At 40.6% G+C, this 13183-nt stretch overlaps 2 protein-coding genes across 2 annotated transcripts in view; one reads left to right on the forward strand and one right to left on the reverse strand.

Moving 5' to 3' along the window:
• MAP1B (microtubule associated protein 1B) overlaps nucleotides 1-8638 on the forward strand; it is a 92713-nt gene extending 84075 nt beyond the window's left edge. Inside the window, 2 exon segments of the mRNA XM_006172482.2 lie at nucleotides 2772-3010; nucleotides 4221-8638. Coding sequence (XP_006172544.1) covers nucleotides 2772-3010; nucleotides 4221-4376 — 395 coding nt within the window. The 3' untranslated portion in view covers nucleotides 4377-8638.
• The window catches only part of MRPS27 (mitochondrial ribosomal protein S27), a 105467-nt gene continuing 92288 nt past the window's right edge, over nucleotides 5-13183 (reverse strand). Inside the window, exon 12 of the transcript XR_004317510.1 lies at nucleotides 5-2203. The gene's annotated coding sequence lies outside the window, so the exon portion shown is untranslated. The remainder of the gene's footprint in view (nucleotides 2204-13183) is intronic.

Below are 13183 nucleotides of genomic sequence, written 5' to 3' on the forward strand. Positions count from 1 at the left end.
TAGAAGGTGCTGGCATCCTGATCCAGGACACAATTCTACTTTTAATTGCAGCCTCTGCATTTCTATTTGACTTTTTACTGGAAGATGAGAGTTTACCACTGTAGTACTCTCCCTTCCCTCTACTACTGTCTTCTGCCAGAAGGCATAGATCTCAGCCCAGTGTAGCCCATGGGCCTGAGGAGAGCTCAGCATAGGGTCCAGAGCAGCTCCCATTCCCAGATGTCACTCCTGGGTTTGCTCCCTTTTGCAACACAGCAACCACAGCATTGTTCTAAATCTTTAGAACCAAGGATGTGTGTTTTAGGCTTCTCTGGAAGATTCTCTTGGCATTTGCTTCAGCCACACTGGCCCCAGAATCAAGCTGAGGTGACGTGGGCCAGGAGGTCCCAAAGGCCCAGGGAGAACCAGAGTTCTAAGCCAAGCCTGGAATAACCATTGTAGACCCAAAATTTAGGTTCCATTTTTTTTTAAATAAAAAATATTTTAAATAAAATTATAACATCTTAAAATTAAAAATTTTAGTTAGAAAAAAAAAATCACCAGGCTGGAAATACATCCCCATCAAAGGCAATGCTCTGTTTTATCAACCAGCGAATTCAGTTGACCAGTGGGTACCCAGTACAAATTGAGAGAAAAGCATTGAAGGCTCTCTTTATCTCCCTCTCTGACCACACAGCCTAACAGACTCAGAATTCTATTTCAGATGGAAATTCCTCTTTGTTCAAACCAATCACAGGGATTTGAATTAATAGATTTTACTTGTTTTACATATTTATTCAGGAATTTTTAGATCACAGTTCACAAAGTAACATAACTTGACCCAAACATGTAAAGCAAAAAATAATTTAAGCAACACTTCCTTGATTTATTAAGGAAAATCTGATGGATGAAACTTTGGGACACTCAAATTCAGTATGTTTTAGGCACTGTTAGTTACAACTACATTTTTTTTACTTTTAAACAACATGGAGCATCAATTTCAAGACTCAGGTCTTAATCAGATTTCCTCTTTTTACTTGCATGTAGAAACAAACTGAATTTGTGCTTAGAATTAATAAAAAAAACACCAGATAATTAACTCCTTCATCTGAAGGCCTTGACAGCTGACCTGTACTCAGGAGAAAACATGAAAATCCATTCAAACAGATAAAACCCCACTGAAATGTGTTACCAAACTTGCCAAACATACACACTAGCCCACATAACAGATCTTTTTTAAACATTTTTTTTTGTCATTTAGAGATAATTTTGAGGCTGAGTTAATTTGCATTTACTTTTCCCAACAGATTTCTAAAAAGACAAATTGCACTATTGATTGATTTTGAAAACAAACCTGGGTTGACTTCTGGCAGTTCCCTGTTTTGGCTTCTCTGAGCAATATTGCTTTGGTGTTGATGGCAGTGATTCAGTGTGCAAGGGGAAACTGGACATTTTTTAATTATGAGGAGAAATGAAACTCATAAACTTCTGCTACAAATCAGAATTCTTTGGGAGATCTAACACATGGATATGTTGAGGGGTTTGAGCTTAGGTTCATTAAAATGGCTGTTTAAACTGCTCATAAAATTAGTCAGTTTATCTAAATACTAGTTTGGCTGATTTCACCACTCCCCCATCCCCCTGAAAATAAAACGAGACGACTGACGGAATTCATTACTAGTTTTGACTCTGGGATGACAGTCTTTATACATCCTCTGTAGAAAGGTAAGATTTGACTGGCATTTTAAATGGCTTTACAGCAGTGGTCTCAAACCACATACACATTGGCATCATCTGGAGTAGTTTTAAAAAATGGTGGTGCCCAGGTCCTACCCCAGCCCAGTTAAGCCAGATTCTGGGGCCTGGGCCCTGGGCCCTGGGCATTAGTATTAAGCATTCTAAATGATTCTAATCATGCAACCAGGGTGAAGAAACACTGCCTTAGAATGCTACTTCTATTAATGTTTCAAAACGTTTAAGTCTTCTGATTAGAACAAATCAGAAAGCCAGCTCACCCAACAAGGTGCCAAGAAGCTTTCGAGTTAATCTTTACCTTACCCGGGCTTTGTGATTTAGACTGAGAATTTTGGCTGCCACGTGCCCCTTACCTTAGCTGGTATGTCCTGACTGGCTTAGTCTTTTTGAACCTTCCTCTTGCCAAAGGTTGGTATCCAGTCTTGTCTGAGAGATGGCTCACATTTTAGAGTATTGTCCTAAGGAGAGACTACAGCATTTCATCAGTTTATGAATGAGGTTCAGGTGCTGAGGGTCTTGGAAATCATATGGTGCTACGACCCAACCACTGGCTAGGCAGAATGTTAGGGAATAATATTCAGCTATGGCAAAACTGATTTCAAATGAGATGTTAACATGGATTACTAAGATTGCTAAACTATGGTTTACCAAATGCAGATTCTTTTGTTCTTTAAAATCTGTTTCTTAGATGACTTTTCAAATTAAAATACACATTAGTAGTTCTTTTAGGAGGAGTGTTAATACCTAGTTCCATCTTTGGAGAAGGCCTTGAAACTCTTCTGACTTCCTAAGGGGTTGTCCGCAAAGGGAAACATCCCCTTCTTTATTTTGCCTGTTGAAATGGTAAATAACCAACCAGGTGATATTTCCTCAAATGGCCAGTGTTGAATGCCCTCTATGAGAGGCAAATGCCCAGTCCCCCGCTTCAGGTCCTAGAAGTCTTTTTTGGGAATGAGTAGGAAGGTGTACTGGACAGATGGCTTGCTGCACATTCCTGTGACCCTGGCTTTCTCTTTGTTTTTGTTTACTTACCAAAGGACCAGGAACTGCCAAGACGTCCAAGCCCTCAGCTGTGCCTCCAGGCCCCCCTGTGTACTTGGACCTGTGCTATATTCCCAACCACAGTAACAGTAAGAATGTCGACGTTGAATTTTTCAAGAGAGTGAGGTCGTCCTACTACGTGGTGAGTGGGAATGACCCCGCTGCTGAGGAACCCAGCCGGGCTGTCCTGGATGCCTTGTTGGAAGGGAAGGCTCAATGGGGCAGCAACATGCAGGTAAGAGCTCCAGGACAGTGTCGGCCGCACACGGAGCCATGTCCAGAGGCAGAGGGAAGGAATCAGGTTTAATGAGGCACCATTATGACTGTGGATCCACATGAGGTGCCCCAGGGGGTCTGCCACATGTGAAATATCCTGAGGACAAAGTGGATCTCACACACAGAAGATGGTTTAAAAGTATTCTTATCATTGACAACCCTGGACTTGGAGGAGAGAAGCCACTTTACCACCCTAAAGCTTAATTCATTTCTCTGCAGAATGGGCCCAAGATTACTTGCCCTTTACCCTAATATACCAAGAATCTATGTGTAACCAAGTGGTTATATCTCCACGTGAGAACTGATCAGGAACTATCTTTACTCCTTTGTGTTTCAGAGCTAGGAATATGGCCATTTAGAAAACCGACTGTCTACCTTAGATTCTGCAGGAGGACCACTGCTGAAAGCGGGCCCTTACAGGACACTCCCAACTCCCAAACGTCATAACTGGCCACAAACCACTTCATATTATTTCAGCTGATTTTTGCTTATCTGAGTTTTACTTATGGTTTTGCACAGTCATCTAGTAAACTGTGTTTGCATAACATTAAATACTTGTTATTTAATCAAATGAAATCTAATGAGAAGCACCCAGTGGCCTCTTACTGAATACTAGATGGAATTCTTACTATTTAACCCAGTACCCACCCACCCACCCCACTCCTCTGTCCCCAATCACACCCACGAATTAAAGATACAAATCTCTGTTCTCAGGATGTAATGTTAGTTACACACAATTACAGGGCTTTGAGCTGCAATAATAACTAAAGTTCCTTGGATTAAATATTGCAATATCTTTAATGTAAAACTTGTCAGTTGTGTTAAAGGAAATATAAGAAATTCTACTTGAACTGAAGCCCTTCTTCATTAAAGAATTGAAAAACCAAAGATTAATTAATATAGATGAATTAACTGACTAGTCTTTAGTTGCTTTTGGTTCCAGTCTTCAGCACCCCAGAAAACTAATTTTTTTGCAGCTTTATTCTGGCTCCTAGAAGATGTAAGTTGAAAAGTCCTTTGCATTTCTTAAGAAAAGAGATCTTCCTTTCTTGCCCCTTTTCTAGTGGTCTAAAACTTTATTGTTCTTAAAAAAAAAAACTTCATTCTTCTATTTTTTTAATCAGAGTTCTGGCTCTGCCCTTGAACAGCTATCTTTGCTCTCCCTGCAGGTGACCCTGATCCCGACTCATGACTCAGAAGTGATGAGGGAATGGTACCAGGAGACCCATGAGAAACAGCAGGACCTCAACATCATGGTTTTAGCAAGCAGCAGCACAGTGGTTATGCAAGATGAATCCTTCCCTGCATGCAAGATTGAACTGTAAAAACCAAGACCAGCCACGCCACAGGATCTGAACTTTTGTTTCCAGAAATTCAATTTGAAACCACCTTTTCTAAAAAAGTCAATTCATCTAAATAAGTCGCTGAACTGTTACCTGCCAAACACTATACTGTGTCATGGTGATACAAGTCACTAATATTTCTCAGTTTTTGCTGATTGCTAAGGGAAGTAACAGTATTCCCACACTAGGGTTCGAGTTACTGCAAAATCACCTACCCCAGTTCATCTCTGCTGAACATTTGGAAACCATGCACTAGCAAACCCAACTGACTTCTGCTAGGTAGAGGCATTTGTCTTAGAGAGAGAGAGAGAGAGAGAAAGAGAGAGAGAGCGCACACATAAAAGAGAGGGAATGCAGGACAGAGAGAGAGAGAATGAGAAGGAAACAGAATGCAAGAGAAGGAGATGTAATGGTAGAGAGTGCTGGTGAGATACCCAGAGAGAAAGAGAGGGCAGGGTGGGGTGAGGAGAAAACAACCAAGTTAGGTCTGCATATTCTTAGTCTGCACAGGCAGAGTTTGCAAATTGTGTCAGTCTTAGTCATCAAAAAGGGTCTTAATTTACCAAAACAAGTTGGCTGGAAGAAAACAGAAAGAACAGAACTTGTTATGAGGGCATGTGAGATTTTTCACGCCTTAATTAAGCTCCTTCAGTTTGAAGGCTGCACACTGACATAATGTAGTGAGTGTAGACTAGACATGCAAGTGGTTTGAACCCCATTCAGAACTCTCAGACTCTTCAGACACACGAGTAGACTGATCTAAGGCATGCTCCCAGCATCTGTGCACCGTTAGTTCACTAAGTCAATTAACCTGCATGCGGAGACACCCAAGTCCACCCCAATTAACAAGCAAATACCAAAGCAGTTGGGAGTACATACGGTAGACAATTTGCCTTAGAAAGTGACTTGAATGTACAAAGATACTTGATGCACTTATTTTTTAATGTGAGACAGCAAGTTTATAAAACATCCGTGTAGGATTATAGATACTCCAGTTCAAGGAGCATGTGTACGCGTGTGGGAGGGGTACTAGAAGCTTACCTGATTGGTGCAACAGTTTGATGCTGAGCATTGCGTGTTGAATTCCACCTCAGGCCCCTCAGCCAAACAAGTTAAGCCTTTCATAGCTTCTTTACTACTGCAAATTCAAGATTGAAACGGCTTTTATGATCACAACTGGGAAAACAGTGAATCTTAATGGTGGAAGAGGTTCTCAGCAAGTGTACAGAATTGTCTTACATTGGCTTTTTTTTTTTAATTTTCCATTAATTTCAGCATAATTATGGAACAAGTGTACAGAAGAATTTTTTTTTTTTAGATATGTGAGAACTTTTCATAGATGAACTTTTTAACAAATGTTTTCATTTACAGGCAAATGCAAAGAAAATTTTCAAGTGACAGTCTTTTTTTTTTTTTTTAAAGTGTTTTGTAAGACAAAAACAATGAATGTTTTTTGAAGTTCTGGTGAGATTGAAGTCTGATATTGCAGTAATAATATTTGTTAAAAGCCTGTCACTACCAGGAATAGTGATACCTCCCACCCCTTGATTCCCATAACAAAAATCTGACTGTGCTATTTGAGAGTGGGGGAGAATGGCTACTTTTCCAGCCTTTACAAGTATATCACCCAGTGGTACCCTACGTACTTCTTTCAAGATCTTCAACCATGAGGTAAAAGAGCCAAGACAAATTCAAAGAACCCTAGTGAAAATTTGCTTTGGGATTTTCTTTTCTGGAAAAAATTTAAAAATACAAGAAAAATACACTGAAAGCAAATGAATTCCCAACTCCTATGGTTCATCACATAGAGTTCAGAGATCATTTCCATCACTGTCATCATTTGAACTATGAACCTGAGAAGCCTGATTAAAACTGACGTCAAGTTTCAAGTTGCAGGTCAATGCTGCCGGTGTTCAGATGTGGCAAACTTCTCAGTGACAGCTGCGCTGGGCTCTGTTACGATGCGTTTCCTGCAGACTCTTAAGATCTGTGGAGTAGTCAACAATCACCTCGTTCTATTTTCTATGTTAGTTATTTATTTCAAAATTAACATTTTAGTTTATTTTTGTCTGGTAAGTGTGTGTTTTGCACTGCTAACTACTATGAGGGTTTAAACAATGCTTCTTCAGGGTCCCTTCACTGAGGACCTATGCAGTCTACTTAATGCTGTGAATTACATTTTCAAATGTTTAATTTTAAAAAAAATTAATATTCTATTTTTTTTAGGCTTCTCTAGAAATGCAGCTTTTATTTATTACCCTATTTCTTTGAAGTCCTTAAGAACAGCACATTGATTAAGGGTACAAAAAGTGAACACACAATGGAAAACTCATTGTGACAAAAATGGATTTCAGTGAGTATAAACTCATCTACTTCAAATGTATTTTATGAGACAACCTAAGATACTCAAGGTAATTATTTAATGATTAGTTGTTAAGTTGGTCCACATTATGCATTAGAAGAGAAACAAATTTCTAGCCTTCTTGCCAAATCCAGACCTCTGGTTGATTTTTCTTTGATAGAAGATGGAATTATTTTCCAATATCCCAAATTAAATTTATTTAACATATATTATTTTGCTTTAAGGAAAAAACCAAACATTTAGGAGAATTATAGCCAGTCTTCAATTATAACCATTCTATCCCACTCTTTTTTTTTTTTCCTTCTTTTTTTTTCTGCTATGGGATTTAATGGGAAAAATATACAAAAGCTGTCACTGGTCAGCTGGCTCTTTTTCCTATGAAATAGATCAGTACCTTTCTCCATCCATTGTCCTCAGTGATGACCACAGAGCCTGAGTATACCAGGAAGACCAACATTTACATTACAGGTTGCTCCGGTCCTTCCAGACACCTTTCCTACCTGTGTGACTAACCTAATTTTGCTAGTTCCATAAATACACAATTAGTTTAGTAACAGCCATCACAATGTACCATGTACATTCATGGTGAGAGCTAAAGATTGACACAGACTTCTAGGAGCTTTATTCATACTGATTACTTAATCCAATTATATAGATTGAATATGTGAGTGGAAGGAATTTTACATTCTGTTTAAATGATGGGATTCCATCGAGATAGCACTCATAATCGTGACCTTTTTGGTAGTATTCTTAAACAAAATTCTACAGAAACTAAATGTTAGAGATGATCCTCCATTTTCGATTTTAACTAATTCTACCCTCTTTCTCAAACCCCAGGCCCTATGCATGCTTTCTCAGTCTTGTGGGACTGGATACAATGACTGACTCTCCCTGTGCCCCTTCCCCCCCTTAAATGCCATTTTCCATGGAGTTCAAAAAATTTTTTTTCTTAACCTTACATATCATAGTGAATGGTTTCCCCAGTGTATATGAATGTTTTAAGTGTCTCCAATAGCTTACACAGTTTAGGAGTTTTCCAATACTCATTTAATAAGATTTAATCATTTGCTAATGGAAATTTTACCACTTTCCATTTTCCCTCTGTTACCAAACTGCAGCTCTCAGGAGCTGCTCTACAATTCTGAAATTGCTTTTCTTGCCTCTCTTTAGTCACCTGTCACAGGAGGTTCTTGCTCAGTGATGATATTGTGAGTTAGATTAGTACCTTTTTTTGCACTTCAGATTTAGAAGAAAAGATCCTGTTTCCATTTGAAAGGAACTATAAGCTTTTATCTTTTAACCAACTGAACAACACACCAAAAGCAGCCTAGGGATGAGCATTTCTTTGAAAGCAATTAGGTTATTCACCTGGTATTAAAACTATTTACTATGAAAAAAATCTGTGACTTTATTAATTTAACAGGCAGCATCAAAAACTGAAAAGGAAGGGAAAAAGATAAATAGCTTCTCTGCACTCATTTGGAGCTCCCCAAAAAGGAGCCGTGGAGATGAGGCACCAAGACCGGGCTGCCCTTTCGAGAACACATTGCAGCCCTCGAGTCACGCTTACTGTGCTGCGTGCAGCCCTCCTTCCGGCCTGGAAGGACCTGGTCTTGAGCCCGGCTGAGAAGCACCTCCCACTCCTCTCTCTTGTTCTGAATGGTGTTTGTGTCAGTCTGCAGCTGTGTATGGTATTATGTCTTATAATCCTGCATCACTTCTATCCTATCCAGTCATATCTAATGTAGAAAATTAGTTTCCAGTGAAAGTAATATGTAGTGCTTTTATGATATTTGTGTGCAATATCCCCTCTTCCATTGAGGATATTTGATGTAAAAGAAAAAAAAACTCAGTTCCACAATAAAATACAAAAGTGGCAAAAGTTGGTGTGTGTGCTGTGCTGTCTTTTGTTGTGTGTTACTGAGCTGGGCTCACTGGGAACTGGGGGTCTTCCACCCACTGGGGGTCTGGGCATTCATTCACAAGGGGTGACCGTGTACTATTCAGGGCTCCCTGGCTTTTCGGCAAGCAGCTGAGAGGGCCCTGTTTCTACAGCTGTTGTCTACAGCCAAGCCCTAGAGGACCTTGGGATCTACAGACAGAAACTGAAAGATCAGAGAAAGAGACAAGTTAAAATTATTGCTTAAAATAGAAAAAGTACACAGAGCAGTGCAGTTGAAGGAGGGTATCAGGAGGGTTTCCTATTAAATCACAGTATAAACCAAAAACTAGGTTTAATCCTAGCTCTGCCACACCCAGCTGTGTGACCTCAGTCACTTAATCCATCTGGAATTTCTTCTCTTACCTATAAAATTAAAGTGTTTGACAAGATGGTCAAACTGGATGGTCCCTCCCAAAGCTGACTTTCTGGGGCTCTACAAAGCCATCACCCTCTTGATTTTTTGCTCAGTTATAGAATAAACTCTATATAACTAACATAATATGCTGTGGATCTGATTCACATCTAGGAATCTGACTCACATCCTAGTTTAGGAAAGAATCGACAAATAATAATAAAAAAGGAGAATTCCCCTCAATCATTCAACGATTATTGCACATTTACTCTATACCCAGCAGTGGGTAAGAGCATGGGGGTTTAAAGGTGAGCAAAACCTAAGTGCTGCCCTAACTGAATGTGGTGACTGGGGCTCCTCAAATCTAAGGGTGAGTCTAGGTGACCACAGGAAAAGCACAACTGATGTCTAAACTGAGACCCGGTGCACGCACGTCTGTGGGTGTGTGTTAGACAAAGCAAATTCCAGGCAGAGGCAGCAGCAGACATGAAGGCTCAGGATATGCTGGGATGCCCAGACTGCTCAGAATGGCAAAGTGTAGAGTGGGAGGCCTCGGCACCCTCAAATCCCAGAATTCACAATTCACTCAGTTCACAGATGTGCCTCCGTGATCATTCGATCAACAGACCTCCTGTCTGTCTTCAGAGAGGTCCTTTGGCCTCTAAAGGCCACTGCAGCCTGTCCTGAGTCATAATGATATCCTTTTGTCGCCTACACTCCTTTTGATCTTATACTGTGCCTCCAAGCCATGGGGCTTGGTTGACGGGTCCCATTAGAAGTACACTATTTGCCTGAATTCTGAAATCCCTCCAGAAATTAAAGGGTCCAACATGTGAGAACTCAAGGTGGGAAAATCATCACCAAGAGAGTTTAAAAACATCTATCAGACTAAACTTAAACAAGTTGTTTTCTATTTCACTGTCCAACTACTCAGTTCTAGGAAGTCTTTCTGGCCTGAACGTACAGTGACCAACCATCCTGGTTTGCCCAGGACTGCCCTGGTTTAAGTATGGAGAGTCCTATGTCCCAGGAGACCCCTCAGTCCCAGGGAAGCCCTCACAGATGGTCACCCTACCTGAACCCCTCCATGTGTTTCGATCCCACTCCCTCCAGACTGAGGCCCAGTAGAGACCAGGAGGACATCCCCTCCCAGCTGCTCCTTTCCTGCATCAAGGTAGCTCTACTTCAGTTTCTTTTTTCCTATCTTGCAGGCAAATCAACAAAGGTCCATTGAGATACTATGACTACATTTTCTTTCTCTTTTTAGATGCATTGCTCATTTTAAGATGCCTTTCTGTGTCCCTACAATGACCTTTCAACACACTCTTGACTCATGAATTCTTGGTCTCTTGCATAATCTTGGATCCCACTGTTTCCTCTTTGATCTTATATTGTACATCTTGGAAATTCACTGGAGCCATATATGCAGACTGAGTTATGGTCACACTCGGCTCCTTTAATAGGAGTGGTTCTTCTGGCTAATTCTCTGGGTGGGGGTGGGGGTGGGCTAGGGGGTGGGAAGGTGTTACTGGCAATGTTTTCACAGATGCTGGAGCATCATGAGGCCTTGTCCATGGAGTGATCGCCCAGTAAAAAATAGGCACAGTTCTATTTCATGGTTTCAAGCTATATGCCACTCAAACCAATAGTGCGTGTTACTTCATGCAGTTTCATGGATTTAAATGCCATGTGTAAACTGATGACTTTTACATTTTCTATCTTCAGTCTACCTCTCTCTGATCTCCAAACTCATATATCCACCTGTCCATTAAAAGCTCCATTTGGATGTTCAGTAGGGACCTTTAAAATATTCCAAATCAAATTTAACATGCCCTCGAATAAATTCCTGATTTCCCCAAACTGCTTCTCCTCCTAGGCTCTTCTAACTCAGTAAATAGCAACTACACCACTCAAGTTGCTAACGTCAAAAATCTTGGCCCGTCGGCATATCTGCTGGCTCTACCTTCAAGACACATCCAATCTAATCCTTTCTCTCCACATTGACAGGTTACTACCCTTGTCCAAGCCAGTCATTTTTCCCCTGGATGACACAGTAGCCTCCTAACTGGCCTCCTGTTTCCATCTTTGCCCTCCAAGTTTACTCTGCACACAGCAGCTAACCTAGAGTAATCCTCAGAAAATTTAGCTTACATCATGCTGTCCTGTGCTCAAAACCTTCAAATGGGTTCTCAGAGGAAAAGCCAGTGTCCTTACTAACAGGCCAGGGGCCTTCACCACCCATCCTTTCCTTTACCCCTTGTCTCCCTGGGCTCCTCTCCCGCTGCCCTCCTGGGCCCTGGCGCTTGTGCTGACAATGCTTTTCCCCAGGTGACTCCATGATTCTCCACCTCATTCTCATGGGTCTTTTTCAAACCGTCATCTTCTCAGGAAGGCCTCCCTAACTACCCTGTTAGGATGCAACCTTCACCGCTCAACTAGCCCTCTCTTTTCCTCTTCCTGGCTTTGACTCCGTATCACATATCACCGCGTGACATATATATACTTACTATTATCTGTCTCCTTCCGTAGACTAGACACACCGTGAGGGAAGGGATCTTAGCCTATATTTTGTTCCCTTCTGCATCCTCAGTGACTATTTTCACCACTCCTAACACACAGTAGATACTCAATAAATATCTGTTGAATGACTGAACGAATGAATGAACATAATTAGTCTTGGGTTAACACAGTGATTATATGGTGTAGTTGTTTGAAAGTAGGTTTGGAATCATGCAAACTTGGGTTCAAGCACTGTCCCACTTATCGTGTGGCCTTGGGCAAGTCACAAAACTCTCAGTTTTCTCCTGTGCAAAATGAGGAACCCTGCCCCACAGGGCTGTTGTAAGGATTAGAGAGGATTTATTTAATTAGGTACGATTAAATTAGGTAGGAATGGGCATTCACAGAGAGGAGTTAAGTATAATTTGTGTAATCAAGATGGGTACATGATTGCTCCTCAGCCAGAGCCTGGAAGACACTGACACTCAGCAGTGGCCCGGCATTCTGTCACTGGAGGAAACTTTTCATGGCTATTCTTGCCTATCCGATTCCACGTATTTACTCAAGGGGCATTGGAAGAATTAAAATGCTGAACTCTGCAGAGATGAAGCATCATGGAAACCAAAAAAGCAAGCAAACTCTCTTACCACTGGAAACATCAGAAGATATAATGTCCCTTTTATAAATCTTCCCCAAAGTCCTTAATCTAGCATTTAAAGCCCACAATGGAATTTATGTTTAGATTCTTTTTGGAAGAATAAACCATTTTCTGAACATGTCCACTCACATCTGGAATCCTCACATTCATGCATAATAAACACACAGTGCAAGTGTCACTGTTCTGTTTTAAACAAAGATCCCAGTGGTAACTACCACACTCTTGGGGGCACTGCCACCATCCTTTTTTCGACTTCCTTGTTACCAGACAGGTAATAACATCCTCACAGCAGCATGCAATGTCAGCAAAAGGCCAAATCAATGCGGAAAGAAAAAGTAATTTTCAAGTGAAGAAGCTGTTATTTAGAATAAAAGGCAATTTTCCTGACATAACTGTATGTTGAAAAGCACTCCTCTTTCCCCATTTTCTGAAGATTTTAAAATTTATCATTTTCAGTTTAAAAAGTTCAGCTCTGAATGTTATCAACAACCTTTTAACGAACATACAATCACGCCACATTTTCTGCTTTTATGATTCACTAAAGCCAAAGCCCTCTGAGCCCATTTCAGGCTTCATCCCTTCCTCAGCCATGCAACTGGGCGCAATGGTGTAGGGTTTTCGCTGACTCAGGTGAGGTCACATCACTGCAGCTTCATTTTGGAACCTAAGAACTCCTCATCCCAGCAACATACCCCCAGATGGCAAAATCATATAAACCACAGACAACCTATGAACTAGGAAAAAATATATGCAAACAATGCAACTAACAAGGGTTTAGTTTCCAAAATATACAAAAGCTCATACAGCTCAGTATCAGAAAAACAACCCAATCAAAAAATAGAAGATCTAAATAGACATTTCTCCAAAAAAGACATATAGATGTCAAATAAACCCATGAAAAAGATGCTCAACATTGTTAATTATTAGAATTATTGCAAATCAAAACTACAATGAGGTATCACCTCACACTAGTCAG

This window comes from Camelus ferus, chromosome 3 (genome assembly GCF_009834535.1).
Source record: "Camelus ferus isolate YT-003-E chromosome 3, BCGSAC_Cfer_1.0, whole genome shotgun sequence".
Taxonomy (NCBI): Eukaryota; Metazoa; Chordata; class Mammalia; order Artiodactyla; family Camelidae; genus Camelus; species Camelus ferus.